Source organism: Nipponia nippon, unplaced genomic scaffold (assembly GCF_047370975.1).
Source record: "Nipponia nippon isolate SJK-2023a ecotype South Korea unplaced genomic scaffold, ASM4737097v1 scaffold_1, whole genome shotgun sequence".
Lineage (NCBI taxonomy): Eukaryota > Metazoa > Chordata > Aves > Pelecaniformes > Threskiornithidae > Nipponia > Nipponia nippon.
The window spans coordinates 39,561,650-39,583,952 of record NW_028262290.1 but is presented as its reverse complement, the minus strand read 5'-3'; the positions used below and the strand labels follow the sequence as shown (position 1 = coordinate 39,583,952).

General features: G+C 40.4%; 1 protein-coding gene across 1 annotated transcript; it reads right to left on the bottom strand.

The window, feature by feature from the left end:
- Positions 1 to 16: 16 nt before the first annotated feature.
- TTPA (alpha tocopherol transfer protein) lies at positions 17 to 18,658 on the bottom strand. The gene is made up of 5 exons (XM_087735463.1): positions 18,110 to 18,658; positions 9,820 to 9,973; positions 7,650 to 7,843; positions 4,913 to 5,023; positions 17 to 2,887 (listed from the first exon to the last, which is right to left on the bottom strand). The coding sequence occupies exons 1-5, from the start codon at positions 18,302 to 18,304 to the stop codon at positions 2,708 to 2,710; spliced, it is 834 nt and encodes a 277-aa protein (XP_087591589.1). The 5' UTR covers positions 18,305 to 18,658; the 3' UTR covers positions 17 to 2,707.
- Positions 18,659 to 22,303: the final 3,645 nt, after the last annotated feature.

Sequence of the window (22,303 nt, the reverse complement as noted above, 5' to 3'; positions counted from 1 at the left end):
CGACGGACGAGGCTGGTTCAACTCCACAAATTTTATTCATACAATGATGTTAATACGTAAAAATCTAGAAAACGTTGTGCATTCCATTGTGCTTCCAGTCAGTAGTCAATTATATTTGCATCATATAACAGCAACTTACTTTTTTCAGAGGCACTCCCCATATTCTTAAAGAATAATGTGCTTAGAGATTTTTACTTTTGTGTTTTGTTGACTCTGCAGCTCAAAGCTGCCATGCCCATCATACCAATACCTCTTCCATTCATTATGCAAATGTCCCAATTATCTTGTGTCCTCATTATTAGCAGCAACTGCAATTGTCCCTTACACAGAGTTCCTACCTTCTACATAACATGTAAACATTAAAAAATACTGAAGAGTTCATGAAAAAATAACTGCACTCAGTGCTCTAACTCTTGTGTTATTCAAACACATTACCATTTAAGAATCGATTCGGGATATTTTTGAAGACATTTAGGACTTTATATCCATAGAGCTGGTGTAGTCCACATGAAGATTTAAAGAAAACGAGCTAAATTTTGTCCATGTGCATATATATACGCAATCACACAAAGTCTCTGCTACATAAAACAGCAATGATTAGAGATTGGTTTCATAGGAAAAGTTTGAATTTCCCTGTTCACTGAAACACAGTTCATTCCTTTACACAGTTTACAATCAAGGATCAAAATTGAAAGAGCATAAAATTAAGACAATAGCTTCAGTTCTCCAGTTTGTAAATGATTTGGAACTTGAGTTACACACCTGAAGAATTGCCAGATGCCTGACTACTTAGTTTATTTTCTTATAAAGAAGAATTAGCACTTCACTGAACTCCTCTATTTAAAGAGCTTTTATATCACAAAATAGTTCAATCTGAGAAAAAGAAAGATATACAAAATATATGAAAATGTATCTGAAAAATGTTTCTTTAAATTTAGGCTCCATATCAAAGATACCTGAAAGAGAGGAATGAAAAACGCACTTGAGGAAATTGGAAGAAAAAAAAAAAATTAAAAGTCCTTGTCAGTTTTGAAAGAATTTTGTATCTGGCATTGATCTCACCACAGCAGAAGAAACTACAACCAAGTACCCTATGGGCCTTTCATTCATGTTCCTCTTGCTAATAAAGAATAGCTTCCAATGGCTTTTGCAATAATGCAGTATTAATGATAATCGAAAATAAGACATTTCTGATTTAATAGGATAGTCTTACTTCTCTCCCCTAAGCATATGTAAATATAACATCCCAACGTCCTAAAGATTCCAAACTAACTGAAGCATTTCTAGCTACCTGAGAAACAAAGTATTTGTTATGGACTCATTTATACAAAGATTCATATGGAATGCTTAAATATATAATGTTTATGCGAAGACCTCCTGGCTTATTACAAAATAGAGCTAAAAACTGGGTAAATGAACTCTAAGAGTTGGTGTAGTAACAGAGCTTTTAACAAAAAAACTGAGTGAAAAGTAAAGCAATGTTTTAGATTAGTAAATACTGAGGATTGCAGGATGATACTGCTATGTAATGTGAGTGATGGCTTTTACACATGCAGTGTTCATACCTGAATCATGTCCCTTAAAAAAAAAAAAAAAATCTGTTTTCAATAAGTATAGACAGATTTTTTTTTTTCATTACCCCTACAAAAATAGAGAAGAGGGCTCAATGGAAATTTAAAAAATCATTTTTTCCAGTGCCCCACAGAAGATATAGACTGGCGAGTTGCCAATTACTTTTCTGAAAATAAAATGGAAGATACCCAGCATCTCCTGCGCTGAGGTCCAAAGTGACCTACAAGCACCCTTAAACCACACAACAAATACTTCTAAAGTTCATATCCACAAAGGGCAACCTACTTTACCCTCCAAAACAAATAGATACTGCAAACAGCTAAGAGCTCTTGACCTCTGTAGTGCTCTACAGTAGGAATTAAAGGTGATCATAATCTGAGTTGCTTATAGCTTGTCCATAGACAGTATCTATTTGAAGAAAGAAAATCAGAATTTTCAAGGTTGTTTTGACTCTCTTGCCAGCTCCTCCTCCTGATTCACACTGTCCTTTGAAGAACAGGTACATCGTGTTTTCCCTATCTTCCTCTATAAAATTGAACGATTACTGTGTTAACTAGCACAAAAAGGGAAGTTGCACAAGCAGTACAAAGATTAACGTCTCACTATTGCTGACTAATTTCAATTTGACACAAACCAACAAAACAGCCATTTTCCCTGAGAATCAATCCAAAAAGCAGCCTCTTTTCACTCCTTGTAGATTAGCCCTGTAGTCATACTTCTGCAACAAACTAGTCTACTCCATTCACGTTCTGTTCTTTTTTGTATCCTATCACCTTGACGAGCCAAGATACAAGAGCTAAGCATAAGGTTCCAGACTGCATTATTACAGATGAGTTGTCTCCAAAGACTTAACAGAAGCAGTATCGATCTCTGATATCTAATGCACTATTCAGCTTTTTGGCATACAAGTTAATCAATTACAAACAGTATTGCAAACATGTAGAAGTCATTAATCTCTTCAGACATACATATTGATAGACTCCAGTTAGTATAAAAGTGCAGTCAATATAATACTCAGTGCCCTGCAAAGACATACTGGTTTCATTTACAGTAATTTCAAGTTCACATGACAGATTTCGTATTAAACTTATTTCCACTTCCAGTGTTCAATAACTGTTATAATACTGTAGTAAGGTTATTCCTGGGCAAGCAGAGAAATGCTCTGAAGATAATCTGCAGATGCCATTATAAATTCAGTCCATTCCTTGGCCAGCTCTTCAATGGAGACTTCCTCCCCACCATATTCCTGTGGGAGAATGCTGACCGGGAAGTGTTCGGTCAGACTCTGCATGTAGTTGTTTCCATGCATATGCACCTAAAACAAAATATGAAAAGCATTTACTTGGGTAAGAATGCTAGACTACTGAGTGAAAACAGGCAGCAACAAAACTCAGTGCAAGAGCTGAAGCCACCAGCTTGGTTCGACTAAACAAGTATACTTGTTCATAATGAGCTCCTTAAATGAAGAAATATCACCATGTAAGTGAGCTTCCCATGGGTGCTCAAACTCTGTCCCGCTCAGTATCTGCAGCTTGATGAAGCATTGACTACAACCAGAGAACTGCATTTTATGCAGCTGCAAGCACAGGAGCCGAAACTAACTACACGCTTGTTCCAGACTGGTTTAGCGACACTGATAAGGGTACACATTACATTCGTAGAGCTAAAGTGACTTCAACCATGGGAAGACTGGGGTTTGGTCTTGTCATGATAGACATCACGTACTTGCTTTTCAGTCATTTCCAAGAAAAGAACAGTGTTTGGCTCCTGGCCATTCGTATCTGTTCCCGCCATATGTATTTAAAACCCACATTATGTAGTATGTAGGTAGGTCCAGACAGGTGCCAAGGAGGATATTCAGAAGAATCTATATCTCAGTCCTTATGTTTCAGTTCCAGCTGAAATTAGATCCTGGACTACTCCTCCACTTTAACCCTTGTAATACTGTAGTTTTGATTCTTCTTTTCTTGCTTTATTGTAGCTATTTTGAAGCCTCGTTCATTACTTTCAGTCAGAAACTTTTATTGGCCTCTTATTAACACCTGACAAGAATTTTCTGCAATTATTATTACACAAAGACTACAAGAATATGTACTCAAAAGGTAGCTGGCTGCCTTTCATCTAACACTTCCTCATCAGGAAGTAAGATAATAAGTGAATAGTAATTCCTATGAAGGTATGAGGAACTGGCCCTTAGAGGTTTTTTTTCAGATCATACCTGAAACTCTAAGCCAGGAGACAAGCCAATCTGCTCCTGTTCCATTCCATGACGTGGGATATCTGGTTTGTTTTCTTTTAGGCCTTTACTGTCCATCTGCCCCCTTTTCTGCTTTTTGAGTTTTAGCCTGAGATAGTCTGAGCTGGATCAGGTGATAGGGGCTTGTTTCGCAGTTATTAGTGTGAGAGAAGAGCCACGGCATCAGGCTGCTGGAACATCCTCACTTCATCATCTTTTCAGAGTGAGGGACTGACTGCACAAGGCTGGCAGAAACGATCCTGCCTCTCTCCCATAACTAAAACACATGGGCTAGGAAAAGGGAACTGGCAAATAACAGCCAACAGTGACCAGAAAAATCGGCATCTACTGTCCTCAAGTGCAATGGCTACTGCAAATGCACAAGATCCATGTGCTGAAACAAGGAGGCTTCAGAGTGGGAATAACGATAGGCAGTGCTGCTTATTTTGTACCTTAGTCCTGCTGTTAACACTTCACAGTATTTCCTTTTCTTCCAGCTGGAACCTTCAATATTCTTCCTATGCTACAAAACCCAGAGTTCTGCCAGAATTCCTGGCATGCTTTTGCATCCGAATTCAAACAGGGTTTTCAGATTTAAAACTGCAAAACAATTTAAAACAACTAAGAAGCTATTTGGAAAGAAATTTTGAACTCAAGCCTAACCTATTTTTGATGCATAAATGCCTCTGCAGGTCTTTCAGAATGAAAAAGTTGTCTTCTACTAATTCTGCACAACTTGGAGCATAACATCACTGTTCAGTTACAGTTTCTCTCTGTCATTTATAGGCAGAGTGTTGGGAGATCCGGGACCTATTTCTTCCTAGTCCTGCAGAAGAATTGCTGTGTGACCTCAAGCAAATCATTTAACCTCTCTGTGTCACACTGTTTTTTATCTTTAGAGTGGTGATAACAGCAACCACTTTTAACTCTCATGTTATTGACAACTGCAAATGCTTTACAATTAGATTCCGGAGGCCTGTGTGGCACTAACACACAAAAATGATTTATCCTCTTCGGTGCCCAGGAGTACCAGATCCTAAGGGAAGTGCTGCAGGTTGTCATGTAGGGGGTTTGTTGCAGAAAGAAATATTTGTGTGCACTCACCCGTTCTTTTATTTTTTCAGTGAGAAAAGGCTTAATTAGAGCGAAGACTGGGTGGAAGAATAAAGGCTCATTAATCAAGTGGATACCTCGAACTTTTAGTGGAAAGGAATCCTGTCAACATATATGAAAAACACCATAAGAAAAAGAAAATATTGTTGAAAAGATTCTATTGTTAACGACAAATCTGTGAAAACTGTCTAGTCCATAAGTTAGAGTATTCCTCCTGACCTTGCTAATACCTGCACTTCAGAGTGTTCTTAGTTTACACTGCCCCAACAATGCTTAGAAAAATTACATCTTGTTCCTCCCATTAGAAGGGAAACAAAACAAAAAACCAAAAAACAATATGAGGAGAGGTTACTAAAAAAAAAGGCAGCAAACAAACAAAAAAGCCCTCACCAAATTACACATAAGTAATGTACACAACGTTTGTGCTCAGCCTTTCCTCAGAGGTACAATTCTTCACAGCAGAGATTCTGCTGCTAATTTACCAAAAAACTATCTAGCCATGTGCTTTCATTGGCAATTCACAGCCTGAAGGTTAATATGTAAATATATATAAATATAAACCATTGAAGCTACTAACTTTAAGTTAAATAAATTTTGAATATAATTTAGAGACCTTATAAATGTAATTTAGAGCCTTGAAATTACTGGGAATTTGCCCAAGTCAGAAGTTCAGCTTTACAACAAGATTACTGTCATAATGAAAATAAAAATTGTATCTGCTACACAGCCTTTATAATATGAAATACTTCCACGTGCATTCAAGATTCATTTAGAAGTCCCAGACCTTTGCAAGTTAAAAGAAAATATGGTGGTGCTCAAAGACAGCATTATGCAATGAGGAAAGTATAGCTTCCATTCATATCCCAACTGATACTGCCTCTGTGACCAGAGGTTTTCTGCTTATAAAAATGGTACTTCTCACAAACAGTTGTCCCCACTAGTACAGTAGCTCTTCTCACGTTATTTCATGCACTCTTCAATAGATTAAAAAACCCAAACCCCACACATTTCTTCAGTGCAACTCCTTTTAGATTTTAATGTATGATAAAGACCTTAAAACTATCAGATTATAGGTTTACTGCATTTTATTATGTGTTATCATATACTTAAAGTCTACCATCACATTTTTCACAAAACAGTTTGGTTTTGCCTGGGATAAAGATTTTTCAAGATGATCTTACTAATGTTACTATGCTTGCCATTCCTTAGTACCTATTGCTTTTCTGTTAACTTCTGTTTCTTCATACAGGGTAGTACTTTGCAAGACACGTTTCTCAAGAAAAACATAGGGTTGAAACTAAGATTCCTTAATTTTTACTTATAAGCATATTGAACAACACTAAGACAATCTCTGGGTGAAATATATGAACTCAATTAAAGTGATGAAAGGAATCTGAAAAAAAAATGAGTTAAACTTATTTCTCTTCTTAGAAAAGAACATTGGAAACACAATTTTTTTTCTACCTTTTTTTCAATAGGTATAATAAACATTTAGAAGCTTGAAAAACATGCAACAAATTTGAAATAGGTCAAGATGGAAACATCACATTCAAAGAATTTCCTGGTTCTAGATAATGGATTGAAACCTTCAGACATAATTGCAAATCCTATTCTACCTCCTTTCTGCTCTATTTCAAGGTTAAAAAATTACTAGCAACTGGTTTACTACCTCAGAAATCAACTGAAACACTCTCACACATCCTGTTCTCATGAGATCTGGCCCAGGATCAATGAACAACAAGAGTTCTAATTCTAGACGTGAAAAGTTGGGAATACCTGCTGGTTTCACTGAAGTTTTACAGTAGATACCAAAAATGAAGAACAGCTGAAGTTCTCATGATATTAGCTCATGACTAAGCTTTGACTGAACCTCAGATATGAACCTTACCAGAGGTTATCAGAGCAAGAGATTATCTCCCTGGCTCATTTCCACATCATAGGCTAACAGTTTTATTATTACTGATTTTCCTCCTAACTTCTGAACGAAAATGGGATTATAGGACTACACTGTAGCTTGCCTGTCAATTCTCTGTCCCCTTCTTTTTTTCTTTTGTTCCTTTTTTTCCCCCCTCTCAAATCCATTAGCAAAGTTCAACCGAATTTGACAGAAAGGAACAAGTCTTAAAGACAGTAAAGTCCCTAGAAGTTTTGTGAAAAATAGGTGAGGTAGCAGTGAGTTGCACAAAATAATGTCCACGTTGGGGGGCAAAAAGCTAGCAGACCGTAAACATTATACATTCTGTTGGTAGCAGCTGGATGGTTATGTAGCATCATCCATAGTGGTAACAAGTTAGTACTGTCTTGCTCTTAACTACTCTTAGCACATGCTATTTTTCATCTTCTCCAAGTCTCAGGGGAAAAAAGCTTTGAATGTTGTGTTAATGCACAAAAGAATCAGAGAGATGAAATGGGATAACAAACGCAGATCCTTACAAAACTGGGCTTCATCTGCTCTTACACAAACTCTTGCGTTTTAACAGGTTGGTGGAGTTCTTATAAAACATCAGAGGTTAAAGGACATTTACTGCTATACAAGAACATACTTTAAGTGAAATCAAGCACAACCTATGCCTGAGCTATCTGACTTTTAATGGATTTAAGATTTTGTTCTTTAAAGCTGCATAGACTCTAAGAAGGTCTAAGGAAGGAAAATTTACCATAACTTAGAGCAGATGAAAAATTGGGAGTTATAGCAATGAAGACACATAAAGCAGTATGTCATACTCACTGTGAGCACAGCAGCAATTTTCTTGGCCACTGCTGGACTGATTTGAAATGCATGAGCAAATCGCCACCCTTGAAGATCAAAGATAGCCTTGACTCCATTCCGCTGAGTCTCAATCTCCTTTACAATGAGTTCAGATGTGATAAGACTTACACGAAACACATCGTATGCCGTAAATAACTTGGGATCCCATTGTCCTGACGAGTAAATAGATTGCACTGCGTTACCACAAGGATGCCACATACACCTGTACTTTTTATTACTGCTTCTGACGTGCTTCTCAGGAACAAAAGCAGTAACCAGCAATATCAAAGGCCCTGAAATAAACAGATTTGCCGTACAGAAGTTATTTTGTGTGCCTATTCTGTCACTCATCTTTTGAGCTCTTTTTGTAGATGGTACCACCTAACAGTAGATGGTTGTAGATGCCACCTAATGTAGTATGTTCCGCTTACGGCCGTAGCCTCCAGTACAAGGTTTTGACAAGAACACCTTAATTCAGTAAGTCATGTTAGCAGAAACTACAGATCATCAATCCAACTAATTCATGTAATTTTTCTTCAGTGCAGTAATTCTGTCAAGATTCAGTGAATCCCACTTTTTTTCCTGAGGCCTCAGCAAAGAATTACATGGGACGAGCCTTAACCCTAGATGAAAACTTCAGAGAACACAACTTTGCAAAGAGACACATTATTTTCTACTGGACCAGCTGATATTAAAACAATTCTTTAAAAGTTGGCAAAACTAATTTCTGTGTCCAAAACAAGCACAAAGAAATACAGTAACACGTTGCCCTGGTTTTGGCTGGGATAGAATTAATTTTCTTCTTAGTAGCCAGTATAATTCTGTGTTTTGGATTTAGTATGAGAATAATGTTGATAACACACTGATGTTTTAGCTGTTGCTAACTAGTGCTTACACTCATGCTCTACTGACTGAGAAGGCTGGAGGTGCAGAAGAAGCTGGGAGGGAGCACAGCCAGGACAGCTGACCCAGACTGGCCAAAGGGATATTCCATACCACATGATGTCATGCTCAGTATATAAACTGGGGGAAAGCTGGCCAGCGGGCTGCTGCTTGGGGACTGGCTGGGCATCGGTCGGCAGGTGGTGAGCAACTGCATCGTGCATCACTTGCTTTGTATATTCTTTTATCATTATTATTGTTATTATTATTACTATTTTATTCCAATTATTAAACTGTTCTTATCTCAACCCATGAAGTTTTTTCACTTTTACTCTTACGATTCTCTCCCCCATCCCACCAGCCAGGAAGTGAGCAAGCGGCTGTGTGGGGCTCAGTTGCTGGCTGGGGTTAAACCACGACACGTGATCATTTCACTACACGTTTTTTTAAAAGACTTTTGGGAGTGCATGAAACAAACCAAGGACCTTCAGAGTGTTGTTAAATAGGGCTCTCTGGATACAGCTAAACAGTGAAAACCCAGTGAACTTCTTATCCACATCTAAACTGAATCCAGTTGGCGGCTGGTCACAATTGGTGTTCCCCAGGGCTCAGTGCAGGGGCCGGTCCTGTTCAATATCTTCATTGATGATCTGGATGAGGGGATTGAGTGCACCCTTAGTAAGTTTGCAGATGACACCAAGTTGGGTGGAAGTGTCGATCTGCTGGAGGGTAGGAAGGCCCTACAGAGGGACCTGAACCTGTGCTGCACGTGCACCAATACCACAGTCTTAGCACATGACTTTGAAAATCCACCTGGAAACAAATAATTGTTGAGACACTCAGACCGAAATAACCACATATTCTTGCAAGTTTTAGGGTTTTAACCTTAGGACTTTTTTTGATGCAGACAAGAATTCCACTAAAAAGGAAGTTCTTCATAACGGATTGTACAGCTTTAGCCATACCAATATATAAATCAAATGATCTAACTGTTACAGCTCAATAAGCTCACCTTTATATTAATGTAAAGGTATTCTTAACAGGGAACATAAATGTGTTACCTTTCTACTTAAGACATTCTGACATTATCTAATTTTATCAACCCCTGGTGTTGTACCCATAAAATAGTTTTATTTTGCTGCTCAAATTGTGATAATTAAAGGAAAAAAAAAACAACAAAACCACAACAAAACAAAAAAACCCACAAAACAAAAGCATCAGTGCCAGAGCCAGGTGTGAAACAGGTCCAAGCAATTTTGTGACTCACCAATTCTGTACATCAGAACTTTGCTTCCATGCGGGTCCCTTGATCTCAGGACTCCATGATAGCCAGCACGCAAAAGACCAAGAACAGAAGATGGTTGTAAATCTGCACTTATTTCTGGGCATTCAATTCTCCACTTCTGGTAATTCTTCAATAACTGGAAAAAAATAAATGTGGATGACAGATAGCCATCAGGTATTACATGAAGAGCACAGTTAAAAATGTGTTTTCAACATACAGTCACAGTCAGAGGTTTAACTCATTAAATTAGCTATCAGTTCATTGTGTATTTTAATCAAATCCCTCCTAGTAGTAGAAGGTTGCTATACTGGATCAAATAAGTGAGTTAAGTTATGATGAATTTAGAATCCTGTCAACTTGTTAATGGACTGCAGTTGCCATTTTGTGTCAGAAAACTGGAATATGGAGAAAAAGCCAGTAAAATACATCTAAAACTAGTTTTCTTACTCAGGTTACATTTAGGATTATTCCGTTTGATACTGCATCAGATTTGTTCAGGATTTGTTGAACTTAGATGTGCAAAATCTTGGAGAAACATTCCCCCTTCACCATCTCACCCCACATCCCACCCCTGCTAAGTATGGGCCCATCTTGTACACAGAGTAATTTCAGTTTAGTATTTGAAACAGATTTGATCATCAGCATGTCTAAAGCACATTTTCAAATGGCAGAATATAACAATGTACTGGGTCTATTACCCATTAAACAATTTCCCTGCCCAGGAGTGGAAATAATGAGAACCTGTTTTGCTACAATAGGCATCCTGTCCATTATCAGGGACATGATCACCCTGGTTCCATGCTGCTGGAAGGCAGCATCATAAGCTAGGACGTCTAAGGCACAGGAAGGGCTGTGTGTTGAAAGGCAATGGCCTAACTCTAAGGAAGAGTCAATTAAAGGTGTTCCTTTCTGAGGTAACATCTATGTAGAGAAATTACAGGTGATACTGTGAAAGGTCATCTTAGAGATGGATCATGAAAAATTAAGTTGGTGATGCAGTAGTTCCAATTTCCAAGTCTAATTACTGTTTCGCCTTTAATATTAATTAAGTGGCGGTGGAGAAAATGAACTGCTATGCCCTGCAACTAAGATTTATTTAAGCCATTTTGCATAGGTAAGTGGGAAGCTATGCAAGACTATCTTCTAAAAAGCTTCCTCCCAATTTATCAACTAAATTCTGCCTCTGCTGTATCACCCATGCTAAGTTCTCTAGCACTAAGTTTGGAGGGTAGAGGGATAGCTATGGCAAGTAACTTAGATTTTGTATTAAAGTTTCCTAAATAGCTACAGTTTAGACTTCTAACCTGAAACCTTCAAAGGAGCTAAGAGAATTAGAATTTTTCAGTACCTTGTTTCACAACAAACTGAAATGTAGGTTTAAATCTCAAAGGTAGCATGCACAGGCTAGCCTTTCAAATTGTTACTATATTTCATCAAACAGCAAAATCAATCCGATCCTTAGCACAGTTTCACAAAACGTGTTCACCACAACAAAAGCATCAACCAACAGTCTTATTTCTGTTAATTCGTATTAACAGAAATTAAATTATTAATTTCTCAATTACTCCATATTTCACAACAGAAACATTACAGTTAAAAAACCTCTCAGCTCCAGCTAATAAAACATAACCTTAAATAAATTACAAATTTCTTGTTTCTATGCAAGTATGATTTTCTTCACAATTTTCATAGAAAGAATGGTCAGAAGGAACCTCAGTGGATACTGAATTCATCCCTTGGAAGATCACAGTATCAGCTACGCTGATGCTTACCTACAGACTCTTGGAGGGAGACCTGAGACTCGTCATCCTGTACCTCATAGCATGCTTGTGTTCGATAATTAGTCTTATTTCTTACCCTTCCCTCTACTTTCAAGTTCCTTGTATTGTTTTACATAAAACACATACTTTTTCTTCAGCTTAAGGCTTTTCTGCTCAGATGAAGGTCTTGAATTATTTTGAAGGTCTCTCAAATGACTTGTCATAAGAAAACTATTTATAAGGCATTACTGTTTGTCAGCAGAATTTACTTACAAATAGATGATATACTGATCAGAAATTATCTATATCCATCACGGAAATAGCACCTATACATATGTATTTGTAGGTACAAAAATGAAACAGTTCATCTGCCACGCTAGAATCGCATTTGATTTGGCAATGAGAAAGTTGATAAAAGCCTCATCCTAAACCATACACCGTAGACAGAAATATTTAACCATTAGGAGAATTTTACTAGAAGCCTTTGACTGCATTAAATCAGTTCTAGTCTAGACTAACTTAAAAACAAACAAACAAAAAAGGTTGGGGGGGAGGAAGTAGGGAAAGTCAGTTAATTTGTGGAATAGAAATTCACTGATTGCAAAGACAGGCCTGATGAGGTACTCCGATTATCTCACTCTGTTAGTGCTTGACTCTCTACAAAGGGCACCGTTTGAGCAATCCCAACCGCTTTGTGCCAGCCAGACAGCACTGTCAACATAGTATGTTCTTTTCCTTGGTCTTTCCAATACAGACACATAAGCAGCAGAAAAATACAAAACCACCCTCAAAACAACTATGCAAACATCTGTAGCTTTGTCATTTCTCTGTTTTCTTCTAAAATCTGTTGTACCACTACTTAATGAACCTAATTATTACATAAATATTTTAAACATCTTTTTGACGAGCTGCCTGCCAAAACCAAGATGAGCGTAAAAATGATACATTCATTCAATACCCTAAATAATCCTATCTTGTCAGTACAGTTAGTTTCTCATTTTCATGAATATTTACATTTTCCAAGTTGGAAGTAACAAGGATTTAAGTTCTGGACTTTGGGAGAAAGGGAATGATGTTCGCAGCTTGTGACACACTCAAGACCCTTACGGAAGACAGAATTTATCTACTGGTGTGTCCGTTAAGGAGTAAATATATGGATGGAATACTTCTGACACCTTCCATGACGTGGGCAAGTGGTACATCTGTTAGACACATAACATGGCTAAGCTCCAAACATAATTCCCTTGGACAGAAAGCCACAAAGTGCTGAAGAGTTCTCATTTGAAAACCTAATCTAATTACCTGAAATGATTTAGAACTGAAGTAAAGGTTAGCATTAGACAACCTTCCACAGCATCTACAGCTCGTTTTTGGACCTATTCTCTAAATTTTTACTTATGTAAACAATTCCTTTCTTAGCTGCTGGACATACTCAAGTCACACACAGCTACTTACATGAGTAATCCTTAAACATATAATAGAATTCAAAAACCAGCAGTGGGTACTTACAGTTTTACTTTATTTTGAAAATTTCTAGTTTAACATTGTTTAAACACAGAAATTCACATGAAATATTTTTAAAATGTGAAAATATTTTGTTAGTAAAGACAGCAAGGAAAAACATATATATATATAACAATCAGTCTGGATATAGAAGATGAAGCAACTTAGTATCAGGAAAAACAGGGTATAAAAAATTGTACTTATAACACAAGCGAAACATCCCAATGTATAATTATCTGTGTTTACAAACTGAATAACCTACTTAGCATCCACTCAGCCTCTGAAAATAGATGTAAGACAACTTGATAAATGGGGAAAGCTGGATGAAAAACTCCAATGTCTGGAGTTAAGCATTAATTAAGAGGTTTTTTTCCCTGAGGTCTGTTGGGGATAGTTCCAGATTTCTTAACATCAGAGATGATAAAGTTACTGATTAATCCAAGATTCATGTGCTACAAAACAAAGAAAAGTGAACTTAGTACTTAGAATTAAAAAAACTAGAAAACAATGTGCTTGTTACAGAAACCAATGTATTTGTATATTTAAATTAGTTATTTTTTTCTGGACTAATAACTATTTATTCATATTAACAAGGATGCTAGACAGAATTAGGCCTCTGCTCTATCAGCAATTGTACCAATGCACACGATGTTTAGAAAAAAAACATTTTCTATTGGCAATCTTCGGAGGAGAAACCAAGAGCTCAGACTTTGGAATATAAATATATATATACACACACATAAACATACACCTCTGTGCATATATATTTTATATTTTTTTTATATATGTGTATATAGCTACACACAGAATTTAATCATATGGTATACACAGACCAAGAATTTAAAATATTTTTATAGAGACATAGAACTTTCCCAATTTCACATGCATTACCTCTTTGCCAGTTGGGAGAAGACTGGCACATACGTAAGTTGAGTCATTTGGCTTAGCACAAAGGAAAGACTGGCTGACTGATTTGCGTTTCCTCAACAGTCAGGCCAGAGAGCCTAATAGGGGCTCTTCCATCCTTTTTGAGGAATCCTTCTGTATTGATAGAAGAAAAGCAGCCAAGTAACTGATTTAAACTTGGTATTTATATTTGAATGATGTGAAGATCCTCAGAGATAATGCCTGAGACTCAGCAGTATGTTTGACACAATGGAAAACAATCCTCCTTGTATATCATAGTTATTCTAAGCAACTTATTTGCAGTATAACACACTAGGAAGAGTTGATTCCTCCATAAGTCAAATGCAGGACAAAGACAAAGTCTGCCTATATACCTTCCTATCAACCAGAACTCCTAAAAGGATCCTAGATATTTAGACAGTTTTGAGTGCCATAAAAACGATACTTAGAAAAGTCTAAGTAGTATGTTATGAAAACATCTCTTGGCATAGGGTTTCAATGTTGCATTTTTACTGAATTTAAAGATTTTCATTTGTTTCCCCAGAGTATAATCTATTTCAAGTACAAAAAGACAGTATCCCCAAATCACTGAGAATTAGCCTTATACAAGAGCTGTGGAATGCAATGCAAGGACGTAATAAAATGCACTAGGCAAAAAGATTTATGGAGGAAAGGAGATGGTAGGTCTCCAGATTTCACATATCACTACTGAATCCGAGTGACAGTGTTTTTGATCACAACAATGAAGTCAAACACAGACACATGGCTGGTACATTTTAAAAGTGATATATAAACCCATTGCTTTAGCACAATTAATGGAGACCCGTGGCCCTGCTTCTCATTTTACAGCATACATAGTAGGTAGGTGTATCTGTACAAATTAATGAGCAAACAACATGCTCAGCTCAGGTACGAATTTATATCCAGACTAAAATCTTTTGCAGCATTAACATCTGATCCCTACCTCTATGTCCCACAGGGATTACAAAGGCACAGAATACGCTGTAATGATATAACACTGTTCCTTCTGAGTGTTAATTTTTGGTAGGGAAGTATTGCTTAGAAGTCTCACAGGACAAGAAAAATTCTTATTTACCTATTGAAGGTTTGTTGTGTTGTTTGACAGTCACTGTTAGCCTGTGTCAAAGGACTTTCTATTCATTCCTGGAGTCTGCCAGTATTTCATAGACTGACTTAACACTTTCTTACCAATAACATTCATGCATTTGAAATCCTTTCATTGAAGCTATCTGCTTAACTTCACCTCTTCTTCTGGAGCCCAGACTTAAGTGGTTTGGGTTCATGCATACATCTCCAGCCACTTTCTAAGATAAGGCATTGGGCCAAGTTTAATCCTTCCTGTGATTCTAAATGCAGAAAAAGAATTCTCTTCTAACTTGAAAATAGTCTGTTACTGAGCTTATTTGAATAATGATTGGCTTTAAAAAATACAGACAGTTCTAGCTCTTCTTCAAGTTCTTCAGTTCCAGCTACCTGTTTCAGTGGTGGATTTTCTTCTAGCATGACATGTATCAATAGATCAGTACTTCAAAGCAAGTCTGGAATTGCCAGTGGAAAAATGTAAAAGATTGCTGTTGGAAGGAGTCATCATAGAAGATTCAGAAACGGAATGTCCTGCCACAATCTACCTGATCATTCTTTTCTGAAGCATTTTCAAATGTTCATAAACTGAAATCAGATAAATCTGTGTCAAATATTAATCAGGAATGCATCGATAAACAGTCCAGTCAGTTGCCAGACTCTTGATTCATATTTAAGGCTAAGTATGAGCCCATACTAAGAAAGATGCTTGACAACAGCTTGAAGACCTTTGATTATAAGCACTAACAGAGCCACAAACTTAGATTATCCCTTAGCTGCTCTACAAGTACGATGCAGTAGTACATAGGAGCCCAGTGGGCAAGAAGGGACTGTATCAGCCTGAACTCCAAACTGAGAGGCAACATCGAACCAGGATGGGAGGGAACAGCCACTGTCTGGACTGATGGCAGGAGGGCTCTGTCTAGGATGAAGTACTAACATAACCTCTGCATGAGATCAGACTTGGGTTAGATGAATATACATCTTATGACCACCACAGATTTTTGCACAATAATTCTCTTGGGCTTTAATATACCAATTGAAGATAAACACATTCCTTAAAAAAAAAATAATAAAAAAAAAAGCTTCTTTTCTTCTTCCCATGCTATAAGACAAGTAATCATACCAGTGTCAGCTGGTATGTGGAAGATTAAGTACAAGTAGTTACAGCATTTGGAGACCTGAAATTCTAGGTAGAAAGATTAAACACAGCTGGTTTTTGAACATCAGAATCTCTTAGTTCAAAGAAGGGTCCAAGCAAGAAATTTAGAAACTTTGCAGCCTGCAGAGACTCAGAAATTCTGAAAAGATTCTAAAAAGACTTAATTTTTCCAAAACAGGTCCCCAGCCCTAGAGGGCTGATTCTCAAGAAGAGTATAGGAAATTTGGCACTTCGTAGACTCCATCTCTAAACCTAGCTTAGATTCCACACTCTTGGAGATTGGTCCTACCTACAAGACATCTCACAATTAATCACAACAAAGTGCAGAAACGCATGGGCCAAATTCTGAAGTGCCACTGTCCTGTCTACAGGATTATCAATAACAACCAATTGCAATGCAATTAGGAGCGCATATTTAGGAGCACATATTGTCTTCTTTAAGCCCTACTTTTTGGAACCAAGGAATATAGGAAAACAAAATGGCTTTTGTTGGAAAAGAAAAAAAAAGGCACAGTCCTACAATTGTTAGTGCATGTCTGATACAAACAATCTCATGAACTTCAAGCAAAAGATCCATAAATACTCAAATTAATCTGACTTGACTTGCTAGTTCTTCTGCTGAGGAGGAAAGGTTTAAAGCTGTGATGCAAGTCTTACGAGCCAAATGAAAAGAACACAAAATATATTTTTTAAAGCTATTTGTGATTAAGGGCTTAGTTTAATTTCTCACATTCTTGTTTAGCTACCCTGACTCTGCAATATATCCATATGCAAACAATCTTCTCTTATGGTAACTAAACTTGGAAAATCTACAGTGCAGAGAAGTCAGAAACTAAAAGGTGAGGTCTGTTGGGCAATGCTGTATCACCAACATCAAATTCCAGTAAAACAGTTTCCAGTTGGCACAAGGGAATAAATGCTTTTGCCCTGGGAAGATTTGGAAATACTTTCTCTTCAGAAGAGTTAGTGGTTGTCAATCTTTCCGTAAAAAAAGAAACAATTAATAACAATTTCTACCTTTGGACATAAAAACTACGCATGCACTGTCTGTAAGGCAGAGCCATACAAACAGCCAGGAAAGTAACAAAACTTACCAAAGCCTGAAAGGAGAGTTGTAAATGACTGAACTCCAAAAGAAAAGAAGTTTTTACTCATAGCTTTACGTTAGAGTAATTATAAATCGGTAGTGAACTAGTAACATTACTAGTAACAAGTAATCTGAGCCTGATAAGCATGGGAAGGATGTCCTTTAAAGGAAATTGTTTCGTCATTGGAGTTGTGACCTTACCACACTTACCGTAACCTCTACATTATGTGACTGTACCACACTTACCGCAACCTTTACATTACCTCATCGAGACTGCACAAAGCTAGCCGCGATACCACACGGCTATACGGCACCACGCCGAAGACACGCGTGACAAGCAACTAGTCACACCCTGAAACTCCCTGCTTGGCCTTGGCCCACCCAAGCAGCGCAGCTCACCCACCTGACACCCGCGCCCACCAGCTCTCTCCAGCAATAACCACCCATCCACACCCCCGCCGCTTCTCGATCCCCCCAAGCTACCCCGTGCCTCGCCGTCCCCTGGGCCTGAGGCGAGGCCCCCCGGAGGCGGCGGGGCCGCGGGGTGCGAGGCCCGGTGGGCCCGGCGGACCCCGCCCCGCCAGCGGGCGGTTGGGAGGCCCCCGGGCCGGGCCCGCCGGCTGACAGCCGCCGCGGGGACTCTCCGCACAGAAGGAGAGGCTGTCGCCCTCTCCCTGCCCTCAGCGGATGGCGGGAGCCCCCCAGCCCCGCGGGGAGCCACCGGCAGCGCCCGCTCCCCCCGGCCCTCCTTACCCTCCAGGCCAGGTCCAGGTGGAAGTCTCGGGCGCGCAGGAACCTCACCAGGAAGGAGTCGGCGAGGGGCTGCGGCCAGCGCTGGCCGGGCTCTGCCTCCGCCCGCCGCCGCAGCTCGGCGACGGCGCTGCGCACCCGCGGCGAGTGGTCGGGCAGGTCGTTGAGGCGCCCCGCGTCCGCCGGCCCCTGCGACATCCCGCCGCTGCCGGCCGGCTCCGAGGGGACGGCGGCGCTCAGCCCCGCCGCCTCGCTGGCCCCATTGGAAACCCAGCCGCGGCGGAGCCGGGCCGAGCTGCCTCCGCCCCCGGCGGGGCTTAACCCCTGAGCACCCTCCCGGGCCGGAGGGGCAAAGGGGAGGAGGCAGGTGTGCCGCGTTCCCAGCCGGCCCGGCTGCGACGGTTAATCTTCTGGGGTTGTTTTTTCACGCTTATGGACTTCACCGGTTTTTAGAATTTTACGCTTTAAGCCCATATCTTGCTTTTCGCTTGCAGCTCCAAAAAACCAGCCGTGCCTGCTCCTCCCCGGAGGGAGAGGTGCGGCCCCGCGGCGCTGGTGGCCGGGCCGGGGCAGGCGGCGCGGCAGGGCCGGCCGCAGGCTGCTCATCCCGGGCCCCTGGCAACCGCTAAGGGTGGGGGCCTGCCTTTTAGGCGAAAATTATCCGTCTTCAGATATTAAATGGCAAAAAGCTGCAACCTCATTACAGCTGGGAACTGCTGTGAAAGGAGAGACAGGTGTTGGTGGAAAACTGCCTTGGAGCACCTAATCATTAACATGAATATACAGTCATAGAAATATATCCACTCTGCCTGCAGAAAGGATGGTGAAATTGAATTCAACTTCAGTCCAACTTTGCTGCCCAGCAGTGAGTTCAATTACCTAAGGTGAAGAGTTCATTGCTGCTATTAGTATTTTTATTATAACCATTTCCTGTGATTAGGTTTCCTTTGAGATCTCTCTGGGCTACTTAGGCTAAAAGCCTTACTTAATTTGACATATAATTTATAAGGCATACTTAGGCCTATTAAAAGGTTTACAAAACTTTTCTCCAGATTATCTTCCCCTTCTCTGGCTTTCTACATTGTCGTGGTTTAACCCCAGCTGGCAACTAAGCACCACACAGCCACTCGCTCACTCCCCCCCGGTGGGTTGGGGGACAGAATCAGAAGGGTAGAAGTGAGAAAACTCATGGGTTGAAATAAAGACAGTTTAATAGGTAAAGCAAAAGCCATGCACACAAGCAAAGCAAAGCAAGGAATTAATTCACTACTTCCCATAGGCAGGCAGGTCAGCCATCTCCAGGAAAGCACAGCTCCATCACATGTAATGGTTACTTGGGAAGACAAACACCATCACTCCAAATGTCCCCCCCTTCCTTCTTCTTCCCCCAGCTTTCTATGCTGAGCATGACATCATATGGTATGGAATAGCCCTTTGGTCAGTTGGGGTCAGCTGTCCTGGCTGTGTCCCCTCCTATCTTCTTGTGCACCCGCAGCCAGCTCGCTGGTGGAGTGGGGTGAGAAGCAGAAAAGGCCTTGACTCTGTGTAAGCGCTGCTCAGCAATAACAAAAACATCTCCGTATTCTCAACACTGTTTCCAGCACAAATCTAAAACACAGCCCCATACTAGCTACTATGAAGAAAATTAACTCTATCCCAGTCAAAAGCAGCACATTCTCTACCTCTTATTCCATACCATTTACGTCATGCTCAGGTACCACACTATCCAATACATCCTCATTAACCACCCCCTCCCTTCCCATCCTTTGATACAACACAGAGATATCTTTCCCTTAGTCTATGGAGCACCTCTATAAAATGTCTTTAAAATGTCCATAAATGTCCACAAAATGTCCACTGAGTTCGTTTAGTCCATGACTTTGCACTCCATCTGTTATGTGGTCACTCAGGACAGGAGAGGTGGTGTGTTGCATGGAGTTATTGGGCATGAAAGCCAGCTCAGGTCTGGTCACTGCTGCACTTGCACTGCTTCTTGTAAGGCTTGTCCTCTACTGGTTCAGATGGTTCCTGCTATAGTAATTCCTATGGCATGCAACTCAAATCATGGGTTACAGCAATTTAAAGGTATTTTCATTACAATCTCCACCCCGGTCCCTTTGGACCAGACCATTGGGTTTAATGTTGCAATGAACTCCTCCCCTTGCCCCTGCTCCAACGTGGCCTTACCCATGGTTGCAGTCCCTCCAGAGGTGTACCTGCCCTGTCATGGGCTTATCCATGGCCACATGCTTTGAGGTGCTCCAGCATGAGCTCATGCACAGCCACTGATGCTTCAAGGTGTACCTGCTGCAGCACGGACTTATCCACAGCCACAGATGCTTTGAGGTGTACCTTCTCCAGCATGGACTTATCCTTGGGCCACAGTCCCTTCAGAGGTATACCTGCTGCGGCACAGACATCACCACGGCCACAGACGCTTCGAGATGTACCTGCTCTGGTGTGGACTCATCCACGGCCACAGACGGTTCAGGGTGTCCTGCTCCCGCATGGACTCATCCACAGGTCACAGTCCCTTTGACTCGAGTTCACACTGGAGTTCCATCCTGTCCAGTACAGCAGCTCAGGAAACAGCAGCGATGCCCTGGCCATCTGCCAGCCCAAGCACATCGCCATTGCTGTTACCAAACTGCTCCCAGGCACAGCAGAGTAAGGTGATAAGCAGTACAGCAAGCAGCGAAAGCAAAAAGCAGCCACTAACGAGCACTAGACTCTAATGTATAGTAAGGCAAGCAAGCCCCGTGACAAGCACAGGAGCCTGCCAATTAATAGCTAAACAACAATAACAGCTATAAATTTGATCCAGCACATTCCAATCAAATCTGTTGTTAGATCAAACCCTTCAAGCCCCATGTTGGGCACCATAAAGGACTGTCATGGTTCAGCCCCAGCCGGCAACTAGGCACCATGCAGCTGCTCGCTCACTCCCCCCCAGTGGGATGGCGGAGAGAATCGAAAGAGTAAAAGTGAGAAAACTCATGGGTTGAGATAAAGACAGTTTAATAGGTAAAGCAAAAGCCACGTACACAAGCAAAGCAAAATAAGGAATTCAGTCATGAATTCAGTACATGTACACTTAATTCTTGCTTACTTACTTTTTGATCAGCCTTTTGGTCATATCTAGCCACATCTTGGACTCTTACATACTGCTGAAATGTCTACAGGTATCCTTCTAAGTTTTATGAATGTAAAAAAAATCTACCTAACTAAATGCATATGGGTAAAGAGTGGGCGGAGTGCAAATAATCATGCTGTGCTGGTTTTGGCTGGGATAGAGTTGATTTTCTTCGTAGTAGCTATCATGGGGCTGTGTTTTGGATTTGTGCTGAAAACAGTGTTGATAATACAGGGATGTTTTAGTTATTGCTGAGCAGCACTTACACAAAGCCAAGGCCTTTTCTGCTTCTCACCCCACCAGCGAGTAGGCTGGGGGTGCATAAGAAGCTGGGAGGGGACACAGCTGGGACAGCTGACCCCAACTGACCAAAGGGCTATTCCATACCATATGATGTCATGCTCAGCATATAAAGCTGGGGGAAGAAGAAGGAAGGGGGGGACATTTGGAGTGATGGTGTTTGTCCTCCCAAGTAACCATTACATGTGATGGAGCCATGCTTTCCTGGAGATGGCTGACCTGCCTGCTGATGGGAAGCAGTGTATGAATTCCCTGGTTTGCTTTGCTTGCATGTATGGCTTTTGCTTTACCTATTAAACTGTCTTTATCTCAACCCACGAGTTTTCTCACTTTTACTCTTCCAGTTCTCTCCCCCATCCCACGAGGGGTGAGTGAGCGAGCGGCTGTGTGGTGCTTAGTTGCCAGCTGGGGTTAAACCATGACACATGCCAAAAAATGAGATTAAAGCAGGAACTCAAGGAACTGAACAGGAATGATAAGCTTGCAGGGGCAAAGTGTTGCAGTGAAGGATAAAAATTGGGAAACAGGTGTAGCGGTCAAGATTATATAGAGGTGGATGTGCAGAATGGCAGGGAGGAGGAAGGCGTGTGGAATTATGAGCCTGCTCTAGATCAAGAGGAAAAAGCAAGCTGGAAATATAAGATGAAACAGAGAACAGAATGTCGAGAGGGCAGTAACAGCAGGTTGTGCTAGACCTTTTTTCTGTACAGAGCTGAACAGAGCCTCCATGGGAAAAATGGCATACAAACGTGTAACCCAACCAC